At 44.3% G+C, this 24721-nt stretch overlaps 1 protein-coding gene across 1 annotated transcript in view; it reads right to left on the bottom strand.

Annotated features, from left to right (window-relative positions):
- Usp46 (ubiquitin specific peptidase 46) overlaps window positions 1-24721 on the bottom strand; it is a 67123-nt gene that overhangs the window by 8039 nt on the left and 34363 nt on the right. Inside the window, exons 4-5 of the mRNA XM_021163490.2 lie at window positions 22570-22799; window positions 10148-10224 (exon numbers count right to left, since the gene is read on the bottom strand). Of these exons, the coding sequence (XP_021019149.1) occupies window positions 10148-10224; window positions 22570-22799 (307 nt within the window). The remainder of the gene's footprint in view (window positions 1-10147; window positions 10225-22569; window positions 22800-24721) is intronic.

Below are 24721 nucleotides of genomic sequence, written 5' to 3' on the forward strand. Positions count from 1 at the left end.
AAAAAAAAAAAAAAGGGGGGGGGGGAATCTACCATGACTGCCCTCTGAAAGACCCAACAAGCAGCTGAAAGAGTCAGATGCAGATATTTGCACCCAACCAATGGACAGAAGCAGCTGACCCCTGTTGTTGAATTAGGGAAGGCTGAAAGAAGCTGAGGAGAAGGGCAATTCTGTAGGAGGACCAGCAGTCTCAATTAATCTGGACCCTGGAGATCTTTCAAACACTGGACCACCAAACAGCATATACCACTGATATGAGGCCGCTGACACATATACAGTAGAAGACTGCTGGGTCTGTGTTCATTCAAAGATGATGCACCTAACCCTCAAGAGACTGGAGGCCCCCAGGGAGTTTAGAGGTCAGGTGGGAAGGGGGAATCCACGTGGAGATGGGGTGAGGTGGGGAGGAGGTGTGGGATGTGGAGCAGGAAGAGGGTGGATGGGGACGGGGAAAGGAATATGGAGTGTAAAAAATAAATTAAAAATAAAGAAAAAACGAAGAAGAAGAGGAAGAGGAAAAAATAGTTAAGTCAGGTCCCCCAAAGGCAATCATAAAATCCAAAGTGGTATTTCTATATTAATTAAAAACTGCATCTCAGAGGTTCCATTTTTCAAAGACCGTAAGAGTTACAGATACTGAAAGCAGAACTGTATACAACTGTCCTTATGTCCTGCTTAAACCCTAGGAAGGGTATAAGGGTGTGGCTCAGGTGATAGAGTGCTTGCCCTACCACATGCCTGGGGCCCTGGGTTCCATCTTCAATGCTGCATAAGCCAGATGTGGCAATGAAAGCCCATAACGCTTGCACTAGGATGTGGAAGCAAGAAGATCAGGAGTGCAGGGTCACCTGCCAACCCCTAGCTGAGTTTGAGGCCAGCGTAGGCTACATAAGACGCTGCCCTTCTCTCTTTCTGTGTGTGTGTGTCTCATACACACACACACATACACACTCTCACACGCACTCACACTCTTTCTCACATACACTCACACACATTCTGTCTTTGTCTCTGCCTCTCTCATACACACACACACACGTATTCTCTCGCACACATATTCTCTCTCTTCTCTTCTCTCTCTCTGTCACTCATACACACACACACTCCTCCCCCTCTCTCTAACACACACACTTGAGTCACTCACTGCTCTCCCACACACCCTAGGATAAGCACTTCAATCTGCCTATTTTAAAAACAAAGGCCATTATGGCCGTGCTGGACACAATCTTATCAGAAGGTTCTTCCGCCTGCTACTTAGAGCTTTCGCAGCGTTCTAAATGTCACAAGGCCTTCCATTCTTTCTGGATTCAACTCTGCATTTCTGTGGTCAGCTTCAAAAGGCTGAAAGCAACATTTAGAATCTCCTACCCTGTAGTTTCAAAAATGCCTGTTGACACTCCTTCTTCACACCAGCTCCCAGCAGCAGAATGATCAGGTTTTATTAAACAGAAAATGGTATTAATGACCTATCACTTACAGAGAACACATCAAAGGAAAGCATTGTCCATTTGCTCAATTCCCAGATAGGCGCTAGGTCCTGGGGATTTGGAGAACAGCTATACTCATACAGCGACAAGTACAAATGAGCCCATAAGTATACCTTAGTCATCATAAAGCACTAGAGGTGAGTCCGCAGCCTAAGACTGCCCTCTAACAGTTTGCTGCTGCACTCAGGAGAAACAGTCCAACACCCACACTCACAAGCCCTGGGCATCAGACTCTACCAATCCTCTGACCCTGCCTCTGACTCTAGTCTGCAGCTTACTGATCCAGCTACTCCTGTGTGGGCTGTGCTCCTCTGAGGAGGAGAACAGGTAGGGGCTACTTCTCAGCAATGAGAGTGCTTTTCAGAGCCCCCCATGGCTGGGATGCCTGGCTACTCAGAACTCAGGGAACCACCTCTCTCCAGGGTAGGTTTCCCTAGGGAACTACCCAGCTCTGACCCCACTGCAGTGGGTTTTCTTGTTTGTTTTGTTCTTAAGGGTATGTGTGTGTGTGTGAGTGTGTCTGTGAATGTGATTGTTAGAGTGAGTGTGGTTGTGTGCATATCTCTATGTGTATTATGTGAATGTGTATGTATGTATGTCTATATATGTGTATATGTGTGTGTATCTGTATGTATCTGTGTGTGTGTGAATATGTGTGAGTGTGTATGTGTATATGGCTGTGTGTATCTGTGCATGCATCTGTAAATGTGTGTGTTGTGTGGGTGTATTGTGTGAATGTGAGTGTGTGTATGCATGTGCCTGTGTGTGAATGTGTGAAAGTGTGTGTGTATGTTGTATGAGTGTGTTATGTGAATATGAGTATGTGTGCATATGTCTCTGTGTAAGTATGTGTAAAGTGTATATGTGTGTATGTGTACATGTATGAGTGTATGTGTGTGAGTGTGTGAATATATGTGTGTGTGTGTACTGTATGAGTGTGTGTCTGTGTGTGAATGTATATGTATGTGTATATGTATGCATGTGTATATGTATATTGTATGAGTATATGCCTGTGTGTTTATGTGTATATGTGTGTGTATCTGTGTGTTTATGTATATATGTGTGTGTATGTATGTATGTGTGTATGTGAGTGTGTGTATGTATGTGAGTGTGTGTCTGTGTGTGAATGTATGTGTGTATGTGTGTATATATGTGTATGTGTATGAGTATATGCCTGTGTGCTTATGTGTATATGTGTGTGTATCTGTGTGTTTATGTGTATATGTGTGTGTATGTATGTGTGTGTATGTGAGTGTGTGTATGTATGTGAGTGTGTGAATGTATGTGTGTATGTGTGAGTGTATGTGTGTATATGTCTGTAAGTATGCATATGTATATTATGTGAGTGTTGTGTATGTATGTGTGAGTGTGGATCTGTGTGTCCGTCCGCATATTATGCACAGAGGTCAGAAGAGGGCATCAGCTGTCCCCTCTATCACTCTCTTCCTATCCTTTAAGGAAATCTTCTACCCAAACCTGAGCTCATATTTTCTCAGCTAGTGCTAAGATCCAACCATCCTCCTGCCTCCACACACCTCAGAACTTTGGTTGCACACGTGCACATGATGCCTGGCTTGTTACATGAATTTAGAACCCTGAACTTTGATCTTTGGACTATACACCAAGGACTCTTAAAAGGACAGGGAGAGATCTTGTGTGTTTCAATCACTGGTATATATCCAGCCTGACCTTGCAGAATGAATGAATGAATGAATGAAGACAGAAGAATAAAGTTCAGGGGGAAAGCAGAGAGAAAAGAGATAATAAACGTGTCCTGGAGTAATCAAGGGATTTCCCCCGAAGAGGTAATATCCAACTCAGGACAGAAGGAAGCGTGCTGGGGAAACAGAGTCACAAAGGTAAGGCACACGGGGGGAGAGCTACGGTTACGGGGGGCAGTACAAGCTCAGGCATTACTAAGAAGCTTGCATGGTCCCACAGCACAGCGGCTCCTAAACAGCACAGGAAAGACATGAGCAGACAGTGTTTCTGGAACCGCTACTTTCCACAGCTCCACCGAAAGGCGTAGGAAACATCAGGAGGCAAGGAAAGCCTTGACAGGCAATCACGCTGGACCCTCAGATTTCAGCCCTTATTGTGCAATCACACTGAGTGAAGACCTCGCTGAGTAACTGCTCTGGAGCAGCGTTTGGAGTTGTTTTCCTGATGAGAGTCATCAAGGAAACCACAGCCAAGAGGAAGGAGCCAAACACAGTCTGAAAAACTACACATTCTTTCTAGGCTAGCATAGGATAAAACAGTGAGAGTTTTCAATGGTTGATTATCCTGGGTCTCAAAATCCAAAATGACAGTCCCCAGCATTTAGAATGCGGATGCTCAATCTGTATTCATTTAAGGGCTTCCTGTGATGGTTTGAATATGCTTGGCCCTGGGAGTGGCACTATTTAGAGGTGTGGCCTTGTTGGAGTAGGTGTGTCACTGTTGACATGAGCTTTAATACTCTAGACCTAGCTCCCTCGAAGGGACTATTCTGCTAGCAGCCTTCAGATGAAGATGTAGAACTCTCAGCTCCTCCTGCACCATGCCTGCCTGGATGCTGCCATGTTCCTGCCTTGATGAATAATAATGGACTGCACCTCTGAAGCCAGCCCCAATTAAATATTGTCCTTATAAGAATTGCCTTGGTTATGGTGTCTGTTCACAGCAATAAAACCCCTAACTAAGACACCCTTTTGTTTTGTTTTGTTTTTTTGAGACAGGGTTTCTCTGTGTAGCCCTGGCTGTCCTGGAACTCACTCTGTAGACCAGGCTGGCCTTGAACTCAGAAATCTGCCTGCCTCTGCCTCCCAAGTACTAGGATTAAAGGCGTGCACCACCACTGCCCGGCTGACACCCCATTTTTAAAAGGTCACCGTGCTCCTCCATCCCCAGGGGGTCAGAAGCACAATGCCACCAGGTAGTGATGGCGCACACCCTTAATCCCAGCACTTGGGAGGCAGAGGCAGGAGGATCTCTGAGTTAGAGGCTAGCCTGGTCTACATAGTAGGTTCCATGACAATTAGAGCTACAGACAGAAACCCTGTCTCAAAGAGAGAGAGGTGGGGGAAGGGGGGAGCATAATGCTATAATAAAAAGCGTGAGGCTGTCATGACAATGAATCTGAGAAATGGGACCAGAAGGTAGGCCACTGAGGGACTGGCCCAGCAGTAATGGAGCAGAGTGGGTCTGTGAGTTCACACTGCTGGTTTGTAGAACGAAAGTGCTAGGCATATGTAGTACTCCTGCAAGCCTCGCACTCACAGGCTTAGGTAAGGAAGCTCGAGGCCAGCCTGGGCTACATGAGGACACTCACAACAACATCAAAATAATAATAAAGTGAGCAAGAAAGGTTGGGGACGTTTTCCAAAGCCATGCTAAAATAGGCAGCAGGCAACAGAGAGGTCTTTCTAAAATGTAGGATAAGTTCCCAACGCACAGAAAAGGCTGGGGAACTACGGAGTTCAAAGCATTGCCTTCCAAAGGGTCGTAGTGGCAATCAAACATTATTTTTAAGGTTCACCATGGGAACAAATCTCATAAGAAATGCGTGCCTTTATAAAGAAACTTAAAAGCTTTATGGAGACAGCCTCAGCATGAGTAAGTGGGGCCGAGGGTGGAGATCAGATGTTCCAGTTCCACCCAGATGTCAGCCTGCAAATGAAGCACCAGAGGAATACGGCCAAAATACAGAGTCTGATTCTCAAGACTGCATTTCTAGTGGCATCCCCAGCACTGTGCTGGTTCACTGACCAGAGCAAGACAGTGAAGAGAGAAAGGGCGCTGAGCTTCTCAAGGTTCAGTGGTACCAGAATCGCCAGGGCGTGCCTTATGGACAGAAGCCCAGGCTCACTGAAGCTCTTCATGTGTGCGATGCCTCTACTCTTACTACTACCCCAGGTGATTCTGGTATATGCACCCAAGCCAGAGAACCACTGACTTCAATGTTAACCAAAGAAAGGGGGATAGAGATGGAGGAGGGGTGTGCAGGGTGAGTAGGGGTATGTACTATGGAAATCGGTGTTGATCAGTATTGTGGTTCTTCAAACACACACACGTACACACACATACACACACAAATGTATGACCCAGCTTACCACTACTGGGTTCATGCTCGAAGGACTCTTAAGTCCGAATACTTGAGACTTAGGAGTCAGGATACCTCAGAGACACATGTGCATCCATGCCCCTTGCTACACAATTTACAATACACAGGACCAGTCTAACACCCCAGAGATACTTGTACCTCCATGCTGATTGTCACAATGCATGGAACCAGCCCAGATGTCTGTGGACAGATGGTATAAAGGCAATGCAGTACATAGATACAATGGACGTTTATTCAGACATGAATAAGAATGGAATCACAACGCACAGGAAAATGAATGGAACTGACATCATTATGCTAAGCGAAATAAGCCAGATTCAGAAAGATACACTCCTCCACCGCCCCTCTATGTGTGTGTGTGTTTCTCTGTGTGTGTGCCTGTGTGTACCTCTGTGTGTGTGCCTGTGTCTGTGCTTGTGTGTGTGTACTTGTATCTGTGCCTGTGTGTATGTACCTGTGTGTGTGCCTCTGTGTGTGAGTGTGTGTGTGTGAGAGAGAGAGAGAGAGAGAGACAGAGACAGAGACAGAGACAGAGACAGAGACAGAGACAGAGACAGAGAGAGAGACAGAGAAATAAAGGTCTATAAAGGGAGGAAGAACTTCAACAGAAAATGACGAGATCTTATGAAAGCAGGGGGCAGGACTGTTTGAAGAGAGACAGGAACCAAGGAAAGGAAGTAGATGAGAAGGCAGGGGAGTGAGGTGGGTAGGTAAGAACAAACTGTAATGTCTGAGAATGTCACAAGGAAACACATCCCTTAGTACATTAACTAAAAGAATAAACTTAAAAAATCTGCGAGTGTCAAACTCCAGGAAATGCCACATGTCAGTAATGACCAAAACTAAGACGTGGGTCACAACCCAGGAGAGAGATACACATGGCATTCAGTAGGGTGACAATCAGTGTAAACTCAGGACAGAAATTGAGTTTCTCAAAACAGGCAGAAAGCAGATTCCTAGAGATCAGTTTGCACACAGAGACAGCTCTGAGGGGATTCAGAGGCCGCTTGGACACCTGGCTGACCTCCTGGCCTGAGAGGGTTTCAAGAGAGAGGAAGACGAAAGTCCTTTTACGCCTGAGCTCTGAGAGGTGAAGAGCCACAGGAGAGCGAAAGAAAGGAGCTCACGGGAAGAGAGACAGGGCTTAGAAGGACAATCAGGACAAACTGCACACAGTCTGAGTCTTTGCCTGAGGCATCTCGGAGCTTTTCAAAGGAGGTGGGAGCGGAGTGCGGGGAGGCACCCTCTTTCTTAGAATCCTCAGTCACAGACAGCTCACCCTACCTAGGACGAAGTTCTGAGGCCTGACAGATGAGCTTTTGGATCGGAGAACAGTGTGGATCCATGGCTTCTATCCAGCTGATTTCTGAATTTTAATGTTATTTATACCATTTCTCTGGGACAAGAGTTTGGTGAGAATACACCGGACTCTGTCACCTGGTCCCTCTGCAAGGAGGAGAGTGTGTGCTTACTTCAGGTCCCACGACTTCAGCATGAGTCCTTAACAGTCATTAAGATGGATGAAAGACAGAAAGCTCACATCATAAACCCTAATACAGAGGACGTTAAAGAGCTCCCAACTGAAAACCAAATAAGATGAAGCCAACCTGAATTGAGTCAGGGAGACCAGCGTAGTGGTCATTCCATCTGCAGACTCAAAGACTTTATTATTTATTTATTTATTTATTTACTTATTTATGTATTCCTTTATTTATTTGAGTCCTTAGTTATCATGAAACTCACTAAGTATACTAGGCTGGCCTTGAACTCAGAAAAGTTGGCCTGCCTCTACTTTCTAAGTGCTGAAATTTAATGTGTGCGGCATCACAACCACTTTAACCCAAAGATTTGGCAGGAAAAAACAAAACAAAACAAAACAAAACACAAAACAGCTAATGGATCTGCTGGAGTTACCTACCCTGGGTCTGCTGCACTTTTGACAGAAGAGACGGAAGCTGTGGCCCCATCAGGAGTTCAATGGTGAGGGGCAGCCGCTGGCTGATGTATGACATCATGACATATAACGTATGACTTTATGACATATGAGGGCAGGTGTAAGTGAGCCGGCCAAGACCTAATTTAGGGGTGATCTAAGTTGTGGAGTACTTATCAGGAGTACTGACTGGACTGGGCTGTCCATTCACACAGGAATCTGATGGATCTCAAAGTCCAGTTTGGGAGCTATGATGTTATCTCCATTGTCAACTTCACCGGATTTAGAGGTACCTAAGAAATATGCTTCCGGGGGTAGCTGTGGGTGCATTTCCAGAGGGGGTAACGGGGAAACGCATGGCCCACAATGAATGTTGACAGCATCATTCCATGCACTGGTGTGTAGGACTCAATACAAATGGGGCAGCAGGCAGGGTGGGGGAGGGATATGAGCTGTATGTGAGCATTCACCTCGATGTTTTCTAACTATGGACTTAGTGTGACCGATGGACTGCCCTGTGTTCTGGCCACCATGTCTTCTCTGCTGTGATGGACTGTAGCCTCAAACTGTGAGCCAAAACCACCCTTCTCCCTGTCAGCTGTCTCATCTGTCGGACATTTTATCACAGTGATGAGAAAGGTGACTAACACAAGACCAATTACACACTGCCCTTCCCCATCTTTGCCATGTCCAACCTCCGCCTTGCTTACACTGCGGAAACTGAACCAAGTTTCCCATTCCGCCACGGAAACAGCAGTCCGTGATTCAGTTCTCCATGGCACATCTGGAGTCAGAACTAACCACTCAGCGCTTTATCCACCTGGCTTCAAGGCTACAGCTACCACAACCTTCTTTCTAACAACCAGGGATTCCCCATGAGGCAGAGGATGCTGCCAAACCTCCTCAAACCCCTACGTCTACCTCGTCTACTGCGTGAAGAAAGGCAACATCCTTCCCCACAGGACAATGTTGGGACAACTTTCTCTTTTTCCAGTCAAGTGCACCAATACAGTCATAAACTCTAAGAAGACCCAAAGATGGTCTGTTTTTACAGGAATATCACCCAGTCCCTTAACAAAACCAAGCTGAAGAACGAAGCCAGCCTGCAAAACACACTTCAAACCCTCCTTGTTTGCTCCATGCTGAGAGTGGAGAGGGAGGAACTGGGAACTGGGAAGTGGGAAGTGAGTGGAAGTCATATGGCCTACCACACCAAGAAGCTCTTCCAGCAAGATCCCGTCTGCTGATTCTCACTGATGCAAACCAACAGAGCCCTGTTATGATACTGTAAAACTTGTTATGCTACTGTCCACAGATGTCCACAGCTGTGGCATCTGTTCGTTGGGGCAGCCCACCCAAACCACTGAGCCACATTAGCATCTTCGCCTTCAGCCACTCTGTAGGGCAGTCTTGTCCCTATGCTCTGGGGGTCATCTGTGTAGTCCCACTTGACCAGAAGTAGCCAGGTCTTTAGGCCTTAGAGCTTGGTGATTTGTGACATTCGTTCCTGTAGCTTTTGTCTAGGACAGAGAAATTATAAGCACCTATTTCCTTGTTGAAAGGGAGTGGGGATGGGGAATTTTGCCCTTGCAACAATTCCAAACATTTTCTTTCCTTTAAAAGGAAAGAATTTGAAGGATTTCTTTTCCTTTAAAAAGATTTATTTCACTATATGTATGTGCCTATATATGGGTATGGAGGCCATAGGATTGGATCTCCCCCCCCAAAAAAAAAACTGGAATTGCCTGACATGGGTACTGAGAACTGAATTCAGGTTCTCTGGTCAAACACTGTGACCACATAATGACTGAGCCATCTCCCCAGCCTCTCTGCACACAGTTTCAATGCATTAAGTGAATATGTCCTATCTGCAGTAATCCTGGGCACATGTTGTTAAACACTGGCTCATTACTGTCTCTTGACACTAATGAGGGGCCTCTATAGAATATTAAAGCAATGCAGAAAAGGCAATTCCATCACTAGTTCTCAAAGCGCATAAATGTTCAGCACAAGGTTACCTCAGAGCAGTGGTTCTCAGCCTTCCTAATGCTGCGATCCTTTAATGCAGTTCCTCACGTTGGGATGACCCCCAACCATGAAATTATTTTTGCTGCTACTTCACAACTGTAATTTTGCTACCGTTATGAATTATAATGTAAATATCTGTGTTTTCCGATGGTTTTAGGAGACCTTGGGGAAAGCGTCATTCAACTCCCAAAGGGGTTGCGCCCCAAGGTTGATTACTGCTACCTTAGAAAATGAGTCAGTGACTGGCATCGGTATCATTTATTAACTATGTGAGTGAGTAGATGCTTGCAGCAGGCAGACACACACACACATACACAGAGCTAAAGCACGTCTGCATTACAGATTCAAGTTTTATTTTTAACTACAGCGATGAGTTACTTCCACCTGATCCTCTCTGCTCTAAAAGACCCTCCCTACTCCAAACCATATTTGTTTACTTTTAATCTCTTGGGAGGAGAATAGAAAATTAAAGAAAAAAAAAATAACAAGGCTCTAACTGGTTTAAAAGCAGGGGATGATTTTGTGGGATTGGAGTTCCCTTGTGTGCTTACTAACCAGGTCAAAAGTTCAAACCCCAGGCAGAACGCAAGCAGTTACCTCAGACAGTGGGTGATGGAGGTGTTCTGTTCCACATCGACAGAGAGGTCAAGAAAGTCTTCATCTTTGCTACTCACCTGAAGCAAAAGAAAAAGGGCAGGAGGTTAGGTACAAAATACACAGCAGACACCGCAGCTAAGACTTTGAGCATTTAAGGGAGCCTGACATGTGATAGCAATAAAGTCGCATGTGGCTATGAACACTCACCAAACCAGAGTTAGTTCAGAACGTCTCAACCTAATCCCAATTCAACGTCATTCCTTTCACGGTTCTGATTTAAAACGTGGCAACTAAAACTCAGCCAGGTTTCTCTTCCTCTTCCTCCATGTTCCTTATTGTTGCCACCAATGAGTATTAGACAGGAATCTATGTAGCCCACACATGGAGAGGATGGGGACAGAAAAAGTCCAAGAAATAAGAAACCTCCACCCACACAGTGACCCTTCACCAAGTCCAGTTCCTTGAAGTCCCTTCCTCCATTGCCCATTCAAGCCCTGTGAGACCAGAAAACTGGACTGTTGTGCTAACTCCCCCCTTCTGGAGCTGTCCTTCCAGAAGTGGTCACCATGTGCAGAGTCCTGTGCTGTCATTCCTGAGCTGGTCACACAGCCCATCCTGATACAGGCCACTATCAGCTAAACCTGCTCACTGCTCCAGTTGTTCCCCGGACCTTCACATGTCAGTCAAAGCTCCCGGAGTGACTTCTTACTTGCCACTCACTCACCAACAACCCTGAGGTTTTACAGTTTTGATGGTGGACTGGGAGGAATGAGCTGGCCCAGCAACAAACTCAAAATGTTCAGTCTGCCAGTGGGAAAATGAAGACCACACTCATTTAAAAGACAGTGTCGACCCTAAGTCGACACACTTTGCAGGGGTTATAATAATACATCACAGTTGTACTGGAGCCTCAGAGATACAACAGTAGCTGACAGTAAACATCGGAGAACTGATACAACCACATGGCATAATATATTTTCTATTTCCCTTACTAAAGCTCAGAAGGTTGGCTCTGGCAGTAAGTAACTAAGATCCTGGTTTATTAATATGTGTGCGCTCGGCTCTGCTTCTGCCCTTGGGGTACCAAGACTGTTTTCAGTGTGACAGTTCTTCTCTGTTCTGGGAAGTGAAACAGCTCTTCTAGACAATATTCAGTGAAGCAGCTCTCTTTTATTAGGGGGTAACAAAGGCTATATAAATCTTAGAGAGTGGGAAGGAGTTTTCAGGGTGAGTTTACATTATTGGCTGGGGCTGAAGTATTGGGAATCCTTTATTTGCATGAAGAGGGATTCTAGGGGCTTCAACCTGTAATTTGGCCATCAGGGGACTGTGTCTACCTCAATGAGGGTTGTGGGGCTAAGTGCCCTGGGGTGTGCAGGCCCACAACAGGGAGGGGACAATCCTTACTCCTGACAGCCTCAAGATGAGATTTTCAGGGTTTGGATATGTCTCAAACACACCCTTGCTCCAGGTCTGTGCCGTGTCCCATATCCTGCTCCGCACCCGCACCACGCTTGCCCCACATCTCCCCGCTTTTGTTTTATTTGAACTCAGAGATTAGCCTGCCTCTGCGTCCTACGTGCTGAGATTAAAGGCATGCACCATCATGTCTAGCAGGAAGCGGATTCATTAAGCCACAAAGGAATCCTGTGGAGATCCAGATCATCAGCAATGGTGAATATTTGTGTGAATGAAGATACGGATTGATTGCCATTCTTGCTTTGCCTTTCAAAATAATACTTGTGCCCGGTAGTGGTGCTGGTGCTGGTGGTGGGGACTGTGGTGGTGCTGGTGATTGTGGGGTAGTGGTGGTGGCGATGGTAGTGGTACTGGTACTGGAGATGGTGGTGGTGCTGTTGCTGTTGCAGTTTAAGGGGGATACACAGGTTGAACATGCACATCAGTAGACAGAAGAGTAAGGACCACCTTTTGCAAGTGCTATGTTTAGTTACTGACATAATTTCTAGTATGCAAGAGATACACAATAAATGCATACTACATGAATTGCTCAACTGAAGATGAACTGAACGAAGATTAAGATACCTAAGTCAGTGGCCTCTCAGAGGCAGAAATATGAATCTCCTTCTTTTAAATACATATTCCCTTTTCACATTTGCTCACAAATATTATATATTTAAATAAAACATTCTCTTAACTGAAACAGCCCCTCTCTGGGAGAAAAATTCAAGGACTATGGCCAAGTAGAGTCACACTAAAATTCTATGAGGTTGGGTAGAAGGAGGCAGGGGAACCAACTACTCTGTGGGATGAGCTGTAACTCACTTTCGGTTTAACTGTTTCTGCTCTGTTCTGAAGACACAGAGCTCCCAGGATGAGAGTGATAACGCTCTGTTCAGTAAGTCCACCCTGGCGGGGAGATCAAAGTCCTATCAGGATTTTTCTCTATCCCTGCCCCAAGAAGTCACAGTCCAAATGAGGCCCAGTCAAGAACTATACTGCGGAGGTATTTAAATGTTTGACAAGGTGGAGCTGAGTTTGTTTGTCGGTTGGTGGAGGTGGTTAGAGAATTTTTTGAGGTGGGGGGGGATGGGGGGGGAGAGGTCTTTTCTTCTGCAAGCTGCCAGGAAAGCATATTCTTCCCCCACACAAGGATCTGGTCGAAGGGAAAATACAGCTTGTCTCCAAGGAAACGCATCACTAAAAGATTCCAACACTCTCAGCATGAAAAGCCTACAATCACTTCTCCTTTCTTCTCTTAATTCTGAGCCTGGTATCCTTCCCTCAAAAAAAAAAAAAAAAAACAGCTCCCCACCTTAAAAAGAAGAGAAAGAGACCCTACTTGCTCAGTTTTAAATAACTATAACTCATTAATATTAATTTAAATAACTATAACTCAGCCTAAAGGCCATATTTACATCATGAGTGAGTGAGGCCATCTTTAAATATGTGTCTACCTCTCCCGACACCTTGCCTGAGTTAGTGGGAAAGCTAATAGTGTCTTAGGACTCCACCAAGATGACACTGCCATGACTGGTACCCAAGGATGGACTGCTGCCCACCTGAAAGCCTTGCCTCAACTTCCACTGAGTACATGAGCAACCTCCTGCCTCAGCCGGCTCCACCCCAGATCTGTGGGGGTCTCAGAGGCTCTGCTGGAGCAGTAGGAACCTCTGAAAACTAAGCAATAAGAGCTGAAGAACTGGTATAGTTAATAAAAGAGTTCTTTGCACATTTGTTTGGCCCCAGCAACAAATATAAAATCTTAAAGCCACAGAGAATCCCTGAAAAGCCACAGATCTTGCAAGGCATAAAAACCTCAGCTTTACATAGAAAGAAGAATTAAAATAAACAACTTCAAGATTAAGGTCCAACTGACCTAATAAATCTTATGAAGCAACAAAGGAACAACCGTGGGAGCAGTCAGACTCCAGTGGAAAATCCTTGAAACCCCGATCCAGAAGTGCCCTTGTCAAGGTTGTGTGGACAAGTGAGCTCTGATTACCCCTTAAAATAGGCCCTCCAGATCCACGGCAGAGGAGACCATTTGTCTCCATAGATCCTTCATTTGGCATCTGGGCCGCAATCATAGGCAACGCTTTACCAAGAGAGAATGGGCAGGAAATCAGCCATTGTCCTCAGAACTCGAAGGCTGGTACAGAGGTTTTCCACAACTTGAGGAACAAGAAGAGGTTGAAGGGGGCGGGGGGTGGGGGTGGCAAAGGCAAGGTGCCCCAAGGGCTAATCTGCTACCCAGGATCAAGAACAGCTTAATCCACTGTGACATTTCACAGGTGGGGGCTTTAACAATTCTGACTATATTGAGTGGACAGTCTCTGCCCCAGGACAGAACTCAAAGGGGGTTCCCAAAGGAAAGTTAGGTTTTTGGATTTTATTAAATCGTCTATGAAACCCAGTCCTGCACAGGCAACAAGCAGGAGAAGCCCAGAGGCCATGCACTTTCTTAGAAAGTGCAAGGCTTTCTAACAATTAGAGCTGGCTAAAAATGGAATGTGTCCTTGGGAGATTGGGTTCCCTGCCTCTGGCCAGTGTCCACTGGATGATGGTGACCAACTGGCTAGGACACCATAGAGCATGGCTGGGACACCATAGAGCATGGCTGGGACACCATAGAGCATGGCTGGGACACCATAGAGCATGGCTGGGACACCATAGAGCATACCCGGGCATGGGCAGAACAAGGATTGGGTGATTCCTAGGAGTCTGTCCAGATCTGGGATCTAAGAAACAGTGGGGACTATTCAAGTGACCAATAAAGAAAAGTATACATATTTTTTCTTGTCTCATATATATATTGTATCATATGTGTGTATAGCTTGTCGTGTGTGTGTGTGTGTGTGTGTGTGTGTGTATTCAAATGATTTAATCAAGGGGGAGGGTTAAAGATTGTTCTCTCTGGATTCTGAATAGTCCACCACAAAGAAATGATAAGTGCCATAGTGGCTATATTAATTGTTAAGATTTGCTTTATATAATGTATACAGTTTCAAGACACCAAATCATTGTCTGATTTGTACATTATATGCCACTTTAAAATAATAAATAAAGATGTAAGTCTTTAATTCTGTTTTCATTTTCATTGTTGTTTTATGCTATAAGCGTGCTTTGCATGCATGTATGGCTAGGTGTAACATTCACGCTCAGTGCCTATAAAAGCCAGAAGAGAGCTTGAGATCCACTAGAACTGGAGTTACAGGTAGTTCTCAGCAAGAGTAGGAAGTATTCTTAATCACTAAGCCATTTCTCCTGTTTCTGTTTATTTTGTGAGAGTTTTGCCTACACATATGTACCAAGTGCATGCAGTGCCCACTGAGGACAGAAGGGGGTGTGGGAGCCCCTAGAATTGGAGCTGCAGATGGCTGCAAGCAACCGTGTGGGTGCTGGGACCAAACCTAGTTCCTCTGCCAAAGCAGCAAGTGCTCTAACCACTGAGCATCTCTCCAGCCCCAGGATGTGCACTTAAAATCAATATAAAGAGATTGTTCGGCCCTCCAGAAAGAGACACTATAACATCTAGACAGTTCCAATCCTCTTAGAACAAATACTTCCATATGATTGAAGAACTAGAGTGGAATATTTGGATGCAGGTTCCTGTCTGAGCTAACCCTTCAGGAAATAAGCTCAGAAAGCGACTTCTGAGGCGTGAATACTTAATGCAACATTTGCATGCGAAGGATCATTTGTTCTGTTTGTAAGGTTTTGCTTTGTTTTGTTTTGCTTTGTTTTGTTTTAAGCTATGAATATGGCTGAGCCTACTATCAGAGTCATCCTGAAAATCCACACAGAATGCTGCCGAGGTGGATTTACTAACAATGTCCAATCATATCCGCAAAGGAGGGATCGGCTGTGGATATGCTACAGACGTCCCAGCTGTCAAGCCAGAACGCAGTGCCACACTGCTGCTTCCAGCCTCACAAGCACACAGACTAGCCTGCGCTTCCTTCATAGGGTTTGGATTTGAGATTGTAATTATATAACTGATTATTCATCTTGTCCTTCAGATCGGGTTTTGTGGTGGAAACCAGAGAAACAAGGTGAGCATGCATGCCCAGTCTTCATCTCTCTACACAGCAGTGTGTGTTGGAAAGCCATTCAGTGAATATAATAACACTTACACAGCCACTACATAGCAAAGGAGATGTCAGAGGGGTAAGGGTGCGCTAAGAGCGCTCACGCGAGTGCTGAGGAGACAGCTCAGTGGGTGAGAGCTCTTCCTGACAAGCATGAAGACCTTCTTTCAGAACTCTAGCACCCCCACATAAAAAGCAGGTGTGGCTATATGCTCTCATGTATGTACCCCAGTACTAAGTGATCACTGCAGCTTGCTAGCCACAGCCTGGGGAAAAAACATCAGGCTCCTGGTTCAGTAAGAGACTCTTTCTCAAGGGACTAAGGTAGAATGCAATAAAGGAAGACACCTGACATCCTCATCTGGTCTCCATATATATCCACGCATGTGCCTTATGCCTGCCTGCACACACATGTGTACACACACACACATATATATGTATATGTACACACACATATATGTATATATATGTGTGTGTGTATATATAATACATATTACATATACACATATATTATATATAATACAAAAGTAAAGAAAGAAAGAAAGAAAGAAAGAGAGAGAGAGAAGAAAGAAAGAAAGAAAGAAAGAAAGAAAGAAAGAAAGAAAGAAAGAAAGAAAGAAAGGAAGAGACAAAGGGAGAAACAAAATGCTTACATAGTAGAATGTTCGCATAGGTTGTAAACTATAGCATCTTGAGGACTGGACAAATTATAAGATGTCAATGATGAACATAATCTGCTATCCCATACATCTACTTTCATGAGACACAGGATAGAGAAACATGAATTCTGTGGCTAGATTTTATGTATTACAATATCCATGACAGCATTGTTCACAGTATTTTCCCCAAAGTAAAAATGACCAGATAGCCACCAACCATAAAGCCAGTGAACTATGAATGATGTCATCATTCATCCACTAAGTCATGGCATGGCAATGACAAAGAGTGAGCTAACTCATCGCACCAAGACACAGTGAACCTCACCAGGGATGCTACCCAAAGGAACCAAGACACAAAAGGCTACAATGGACATTCATGTAAAGAGCAAAATAAGCCAAAGTATACCATGAATGTTAAGGGTATGGCGAAAAGTAATGATTCCCGGCAGATATGCAGAGAACGGAGAGATCAGAATGAATGCAAACTCTTTCACAGAAACGTGGTTTTACAAATATGTTGATCCCTGAACATTCAAGACAACATATGAGAGAGGGTCAATTTGACTAAAAACTAGTGGGGGGAAAATGTCTAAAAAAAAAAAAAAATTACATCTTAAATTCCAAACAACAAAGAGTAAGCTGCTTGGTTACTGCAAAACCACAAAGCAGAGTTCAACACGAATAACTAAGGCTAACACAGCTCACCACCACCATGTGAGAGCCAACCGGCTTTACCAGGCACACCTAAAGATACGCATGTCCTATGACCAGCAGTTCTGTGCCTGAGGGATACCCTAGAAAGAAGTGCTTGCATGCACACATACACACACACACACACACACACACACACATCAGATGTGTGTGAAAGGGTTTCCAGCACTGGCACTTAGAGAAAGCTAAACACCAGACTATCATCAAAGAATGGGAAAATAAACTGTGGTACATTCCTGAAATAAAATACTACCCAACAATAAAAGAAACAGTGAACCGCACTGTACACAATCAAATGGCTGAATCTTAAAAACACGAGAAAAACAACTTCAGGAGACTATCTGTATATGACTCTATACACACATATAAGCGTGAAGGTGCAGAATTAAGTATATGTCTAGGATTAAACATGCAGAAATATAATACCTAAAATCTCAAAGCAGGGGGCTAGAAAGAAGGCTCAGCAGTTAAGGCACCTGCTGCCCACTCAGAGGACCCAAATTCAGATCACACCACACTAGACAGCTCACCGTCTCCAGCTCCAGAGGACCAGATGCCTCAAGCCTCCATGGGCACCTGCACCCACATGCCGACCCACACACCTACACATAACTAAAAATAGTAAAATTTAATATTCTTTAAAACTGCAAAGCAAGTGCTAAGAATATATAAAGCTGAAAATAATGATGTACTCGGAGGTAGAGGGTGAGAGAGGGAGAAAAGTGAGATTGGGAAGAAGGACTCAGAGGGCGACAGAGTGAGGGATGTGCAAAGTTTTGTTTTTAAGATGCTGCTCCAAAATCAGCTTTTTCCAATGGAGAAGCACTGGGTACTTCAGCCATAATCCAGTAGCCCCATGCCCAGTAGTTGACCAACACAACACCTTCATGGCATTGTTGTTGTTGTTGTTGTTGTTGTTGTTGTTGTTGTTGTTGTTGTTTGAGGGGTTTTTTTTGCTTTTTTTTTTTTAGGTTTTTTTTTTTTTTTTTTTTTTAGTTTTTCGAGACAGGGTTTCTCTGTATAGCCCTGGCTGTCCTGGAACAAACTCTGTAGACCAGGCTGGCCTCAAAACTCAGAAATCTGCCTGTCTCTGCCTCCCAAGTGCTGAGATTAAAGGTGTGTGCAACCACTGCCGTGCTTGCTTGGTTTTTGTTTGGCTGTTTGATTTGGTTTGGTCTTGTGGGCTTTTGTTTCCTCTTGGTTTTTTTGTCCATTCTGATTTTCAGTTTTTGTTATGCTTTGTTTTAGAAGAAAGATTGAAAGAACGTGGGTAGAGAGATGGGGGTGAACTGGGAGGGGGGGAGGAGAAAAAGATGATCAAAATATACTGTATGAAAAACAAATTAGATAAAATACTGTTCCTACCCTTTCGTGCAAGTCTTTCAGTGGGCATGAGCAGAAGTCTTTCAGGGACTTCTCAGAAGCAGATCTACTAGAGAACTGCTGTCATTTTATTGTAAACGTTGGGTAAATGGGGAGCCAGTGAGATGGCTCACAAAAGGACAACAGGCAGTGGTAAGGGCTCTTCTACCAAGCCGATGACCTGAGTTCAATTCCCAGGTAGAAGGAGACACTGACATTTGAAAGTTGTTCTCTGACCTCCCAACATCACCTTGGCATCTGCGCGTGCACACACAACACTCATATAATACACTCTACACACACACACACACACACATACACACACACATCATATACATATAAAATTTTAATTAGGTAAATAACATCACAAAGATGTTTTCAAAATCTAGAAAATATTACAGGACAAACAAACTGGTTTCTTCAACAAATTAATCACAAGAAGGAAAAAGGTGGGTGGGGGGTGTGAATTATAGATTAACACACATGCTAATAAATTAACGAACATTTGGACTGGGGAGATGGCTCAGTGGTTAATCACTTGCTGTGTAAGCAGAGTTTGCATTCCCAGAACCCACTTAGATGCTGAGTGGGCGTGGTCACCCACTTACCATTTCTGCCTTGCAAACAAGAGAATGGGGATCCCCAAAGCAAGCTGGCTCTGGAGATCAGCTGTATCAAGTGAGCCCTGGGCTTTATAAACAGACCCAGAAAGATGATGGTGAAAGATGGTTCTCACATGCACTCATGCCAGCCACACACACACACACACACACACACGAAAATAGAAAATTGAAAAATATAATTAATCAACTGCTACAAAAACAGGACATAATCAGGCAGACTTCAACACTGAGCGAATAATAGCAGAACTCTTTTGAGGTGTGAAAATCGTATTGTGCTTTTTAAAAGACTTAATTTTTAATGATCTATACAGATAATAAATACACTGCAAGTGGCATGATATCTGGAGTGTGCTTATAAAATAACCCAGGTGGAGGAGGGAGAGGTGTGGAAGGAGAGGAAATGAAGGTGAGCCGGAGTTAGCTCATCAATCCTCGGGCACACACACACACACCATGCACTGTACTGTCTCAGTTTTTGTAGCCGTTTGAATTTTACTGAAACAAGAAAGTAAAAAGGGACAGAAAATGGAGAGGGCAGAGATCCAGACAAGTAAGGCTGTGCCAGAGACGCTTTGGTGGCTACATTTGTAAATTCTCAAGTGCTGATCTCTAGACTTATATAATCACAATTTTTTTTTTTAGAAAAATGCTATAAATTTATCATCTCCAGATGGGAAGAATACTTGTAATTTTTAGTCTCCATTTGACTTATCTGTGTTTTCTAACTATTTCTGTTAGAAACCCATCAGAATCTTGATTCAAGCACTGTTGAAAAGGTCACCGAAAAGATTGTCAGAGAGGCAGAGCCCCCCCCCCCAACCTCTCTTCGATGCTGAAGTTTGAATTTACATTTCTTAGCCATTGAGGGATCACAACTTGCAAAGGGCTGCTCTGACCTCCCAAAACTGTCATTGACCTTCCATTCAGAGAAGCTAGGGTATGCGGAGACACGGAGCCTTTCGGTCGTGCATTTTGGTGGCTGAGAAAGTTGCTTTCTCTCTCTCCACCAGAAGCACATCCTTGTCAGAAGCCAACAGCGAAGACTCCTGACCTCAGAACTATAAGCCTCTACTCTTTGAGGGCTCCTCTCTTAAACTGTGGATTGTGACCCCACATGGCTTGACATAACAAAATGGGGGAGCTGCAGAAATTCTGGTAATGAAAGGGTTCCAACCACACAGTGACCAAAATCAATCCAAATCAAACGCACGACGAACCTGGGGCATTTCTGACGGCCCTCACCCTTGTTACTCTGAGACATCCCTGAAGTCTTGGTTCTGAACCCGCGACACACTCATTTAGCACCGTGCGCGCCAACATTACTGCCTGAAACACGGGGGCTTGGCTCAGGTCTGAGACGACTGTATTTTATAACTGCAATGCTTGTCCTGCAGTTTTCTGCTCTTATAAAAACAACAGTTTAATTATAGAAACACTTTATATATTTTTCTGCCACCATTCCTTCGCAGGTAAGTATTAAGTCAGTATATGACTTTTTGTTTTTTGTTTTTCATTTTTCAAGACAGGTTCTCTTCATGTAGCCCTGGATTCACTTTGTAGACCAGGCTGCCCTTGAACTCACAGAGATCCACCTGTCTCTGCCTACTGAGTACTGGGATTAAAGGCGTGCACCACCATACCTGGCTAAGGATGCTTGATTTAAAAATCTGCTCTTACAGTTGCTGACTCGAGCTTCTTTTAAATATTGCTAAATGGGGGCTGAAGAGATGATTCCGTGGCTGAGTGGCATATGTTCTGAATACACACTGCTCTTGTTTAGGACCTGGATTTGGGTCCCAACACCTACATAAGGCAGCTCCTATAACCCCAGTTCCTGGGGATCCACAAGCCTCTTGTGTCCTCCAAGGGCCTCTGCTTGAATGTGGTACACATAAACTCACACAAGGACACACACATACACATAAAATAAAAATAAATTAAAACATCATTTAAAAGCACAAATAAAAAAATTACAAAATTAATGTCTTGGGATTCGGATAGAATGCCCAACACTTTATGAAATGGCCCTAAACATACTTCTGCCATTTTTTCCTATATGTTTATGTGCAGCAGGGTTCTCAGCGCTGATGGCTATAAAAATCAAAATATTGATCACCTCTGAAAAACACTAAAGGTGTTCTGCCTCCCACAGCATCAAAGAGTCAGCCATGATTGAAATCTTTGTGTAAAAATAAACAAGTATACAGATCCCATTAGAATGCAAATACGGTTTCAACAGTAATAAATGGTAAAATTATATGGACCCCAAAGAACAGTTGTAAAATAAATTTACGATTATTGTAAATGTTTGGTTTTTATGTCTACTTTATAAGCCGGTCATATAAAAATTTCTTGGGCTAAAAAGAGGTCACAAGTAGAATTAAAAAAAAATGCTAAGAAGCCCTGGTTTAAATCACCCTGAGGGATGGCCGTGCAAACAGCCAAACAGCAGTGGGGTGGACCATGGCAAGGGGCCTTGAGCAGATCCTGCTAAAAGCTACTTATCTCTTCTCCCCAGAAAAATGTATATTCATCCAGGTCTGTCTGAATCAAGAAATCTGACAGTTCTAAAGGAACATACAGACTTTCTGTGGGCTTAGCAGTTGGGATAAATGACAGATGGCATCCATTACATGCTTTGCTGTATGTCAAGTACATCTCAAATTAAACAGCCGCCACCAAATCCACTCTTCTCAGACACCAGAGGAATAACGTACTCAACATGCCTGCTTTACAGACCAGGACAGGAAGACAGAGAAGAAAACGGCAATGTCATGGGAAAGTTGGAAAAGTCTTTGAGAGTCAGGGCTGGCACAGAAACTCAGGCAGCTGGGCTCTTACCTAGCCAAACATGAAGCCCCTCTCAAAGTTAAACAAGCAAATAAAAATAAATAAAAATCTGAGTCACTCCCTAGAGAAGATAGCCTTAAATCCAAATGGCTTTAAGGGCCTTCCATGTGCCAGATACAACCAAGTACACAGAATCATCCGAAAGCCAAAATAACACTGCACCGGGCCTCTCACCTACCCAGAGGAATACAAACGGGAGTCAATCTTCCTTTCGCTCTAAGTAGGATACACCACAGTGGACTCCCAAGAAGTCAAGGCAATGGTCTCCGCATCACCCCTGATCTCTTTATGGTGAGAACTTTATTAAGTGGGTCATGGTCTAGTCCAATACTTCAGTGTGTAGCCTTAACATCCACCCATGGAATACAGTAACCTAACATCTTGTCTCCCAGCAGGTGGAGGAGGAGAGAGGGGTGGGTGGAGCAAGCTGGCTAGCCAATAAGTGAGTGCCAGACACTTGTCTCCAACACTGAGACAGACGTCACAAGGAACCCACAATTCCAAGAGTTTGCGCTTGACCGTCCAAGGCATAATAAATAGGATAGTCCACACGTACTGAAAACAACAGTAAGCATGAGATATCTCAATACACATATACAAGGTAGATGGACCCCACCACCACCACCACCACCACCACCCACTCACCCACCCACCCACCCAGTACTCACAGTTTCACAGTTCAAGCATCGAGTTTCGTTAGTGAGTGTTCCCTGAAAAATCTCGTGGACCCAGGTGAGTTCTGGCTTATTGTTCTCGGCTGGTTCGTTCATGTTGCCGTTTTTTAACTTCCCGTTTTGTTTTTCCTGTTTCTTCTCTTCCTGCAGGATGTCCGCAATAGTGTTTAGCAAATAATTTAAGAACTCGTGAGCATCCTGCTGCATGTAGTTATCAAAGAGATCTGGAAAGGAGAAGGTCATCATTTCACACTCTGCGTCTTCAAGAGCGAACAGACGTTTTTAGCTTTGCGCGACAAGCTTCAGTAACGATATCCAAAGACTGGGCAGGCACGGCATAGAATCTCTACTGTGCAATTACAAGAGAGTAACTTCCCAGAGAATCATTTCTTTCCATTTCCTACCACCCACCATAAACTAATATCCCCTAGCTCCCTCCAGTCATGTACAACAATGATCCAAAGTTTAACTCATTCTAGAAAAGAACCAAAATTACGAGACAAAAACCTTGATTAAATAGCTATTGGTTTTGCCTGCATGCATGCAGTGTGTGTGTTGGTGGGAGGAGCGCGCATGCGAGCAAGTGCACACTTGTGTACGTGTGAGGATTAAGAAGGCAGAGGCTGACACTGGCATCTTCCTCAATCACTCTCCACCTTGTCTGTTAAGAAAGGGTCTCTCCCTAACATGCTAACTCTGGCACTCACTTATTGGCTAGCCAGCTTGCTCTGCCCACCCCCTTCTCCACCTCCACCTGCCAGGATTACAAGCAGGCTACCACACCTGCCAGGCTGGCTTTGAGCACTGGGAATCTGAACTCCAGTCCTCTTACTTGCTTGAGTACTTTATTATCTACTGAACTCCCAGATAGCAATTCTTAATATGTGACCTCCAGTGACTAATTAGTCATTGAGTCATTTTTGCCATAGCAACTAAATGCCATTCCCGAGAGCCACATTAAACCTAAGGCCAGCCTGGAAGACTCTTACATGAAAGATGAAAGAATTGTGAAGTATATGCGAACAGATAACATTCCCACAGTGCTCCTAAAACAAACGCAAATGCCCTAAGCCTACTGCTGACCCTGCTGTCAGGACAAGCAAGCAGCTAGAAGCCTCTACTGCTAGGCCAACTGCTTACAACTGCTTGCAGCTGCTCACCACAGCTACCACGGCTCACCCCTGCTCCTCCTTTATTCAAATCCCGTTTATTCTAGCATACATCAACATTACAACTTCTAAAGCTAGCTATCAAATTAAACAAAACTTTGTAAAACAAACACTGGGTGACTAAGTTCATTGGAGTAAGTTAGAATTTTGGGCAGATACAACTTGCCACATGAAATAGTCCGATAATCAGTGTAAAACTTCTGGAATTTACGACATGTTTCTATCACTGTTTCCCTCCAAAAAAAAGGTGCTGATTGGAAACCTTGCACTGACTTTCGTAGCATTACTGTCCTTACCACGGACAAAGCACCCAACCAAGTTAACTCAGAGGAGGAAGGATTTGTTTGAGCTCGAGGTTCCAGAGGGTTCCACTCCTGCTTGTCAGCCCCAGACCCTGGCGCAATGGAGTATGGCAGAAGCTACCCACCTCAGGGTGCACAGGAGACACAGAATGAGAGAAGAACTAGGAACCAGGTGTCCCCTTCAAAGGCTCACGCCTGTGATCTACTTTACAGCTTCATCCCAGATCCTAAAGTCCCCATGACCTTCCGGAACATCATCCCCAGCAGAGAACCAGCAACCTCAGACTGAACGCACACGTCCCACCCAAACTGTAGCCCCGAGTTACTTCTAACATGGCAGAGCCTCTTTAAGTAACGTGTGCTTGCTCCGTTCACAGTTCAGAAGGTAGTGCTGTTCTGCTCAGAGAGTCATCAACATATTTCACCCTAGGGGTACAGCAATCAAAGGTCTGCCTTGGACAGTTCTATTTTACCCTTACAATCCTTCCCCAGAGTGCAGCATGAAGAAAGAAAGAAAGAAAGAAAGAAAGAAAGAAAGAAAGAAAGAAAGAAAGAAAGAAAGAAAGAAAGAAAGAAAGAAAGAAAAGGAAGGAAAGAAAGAAAGAAAGAAAGAAAGAAAGAAAGAAAGAAAGAAAGAAAGAAAGAAAGAAAAGGAAGGAAGGAAGGAAAGAAAGA

The sequence above is a fragment of the Mus caroli genome, chromosome 5, assembly GCF_900094665.2.
Source record: "Mus caroli chromosome 5, CAROLI_EIJ_v1.1, whole genome shotgun sequence".
Taxonomy (NCBI): Eukaryota; Metazoa; Chordata; class Mammalia; order Rodentia; family Muridae; genus Mus; species Mus caroli.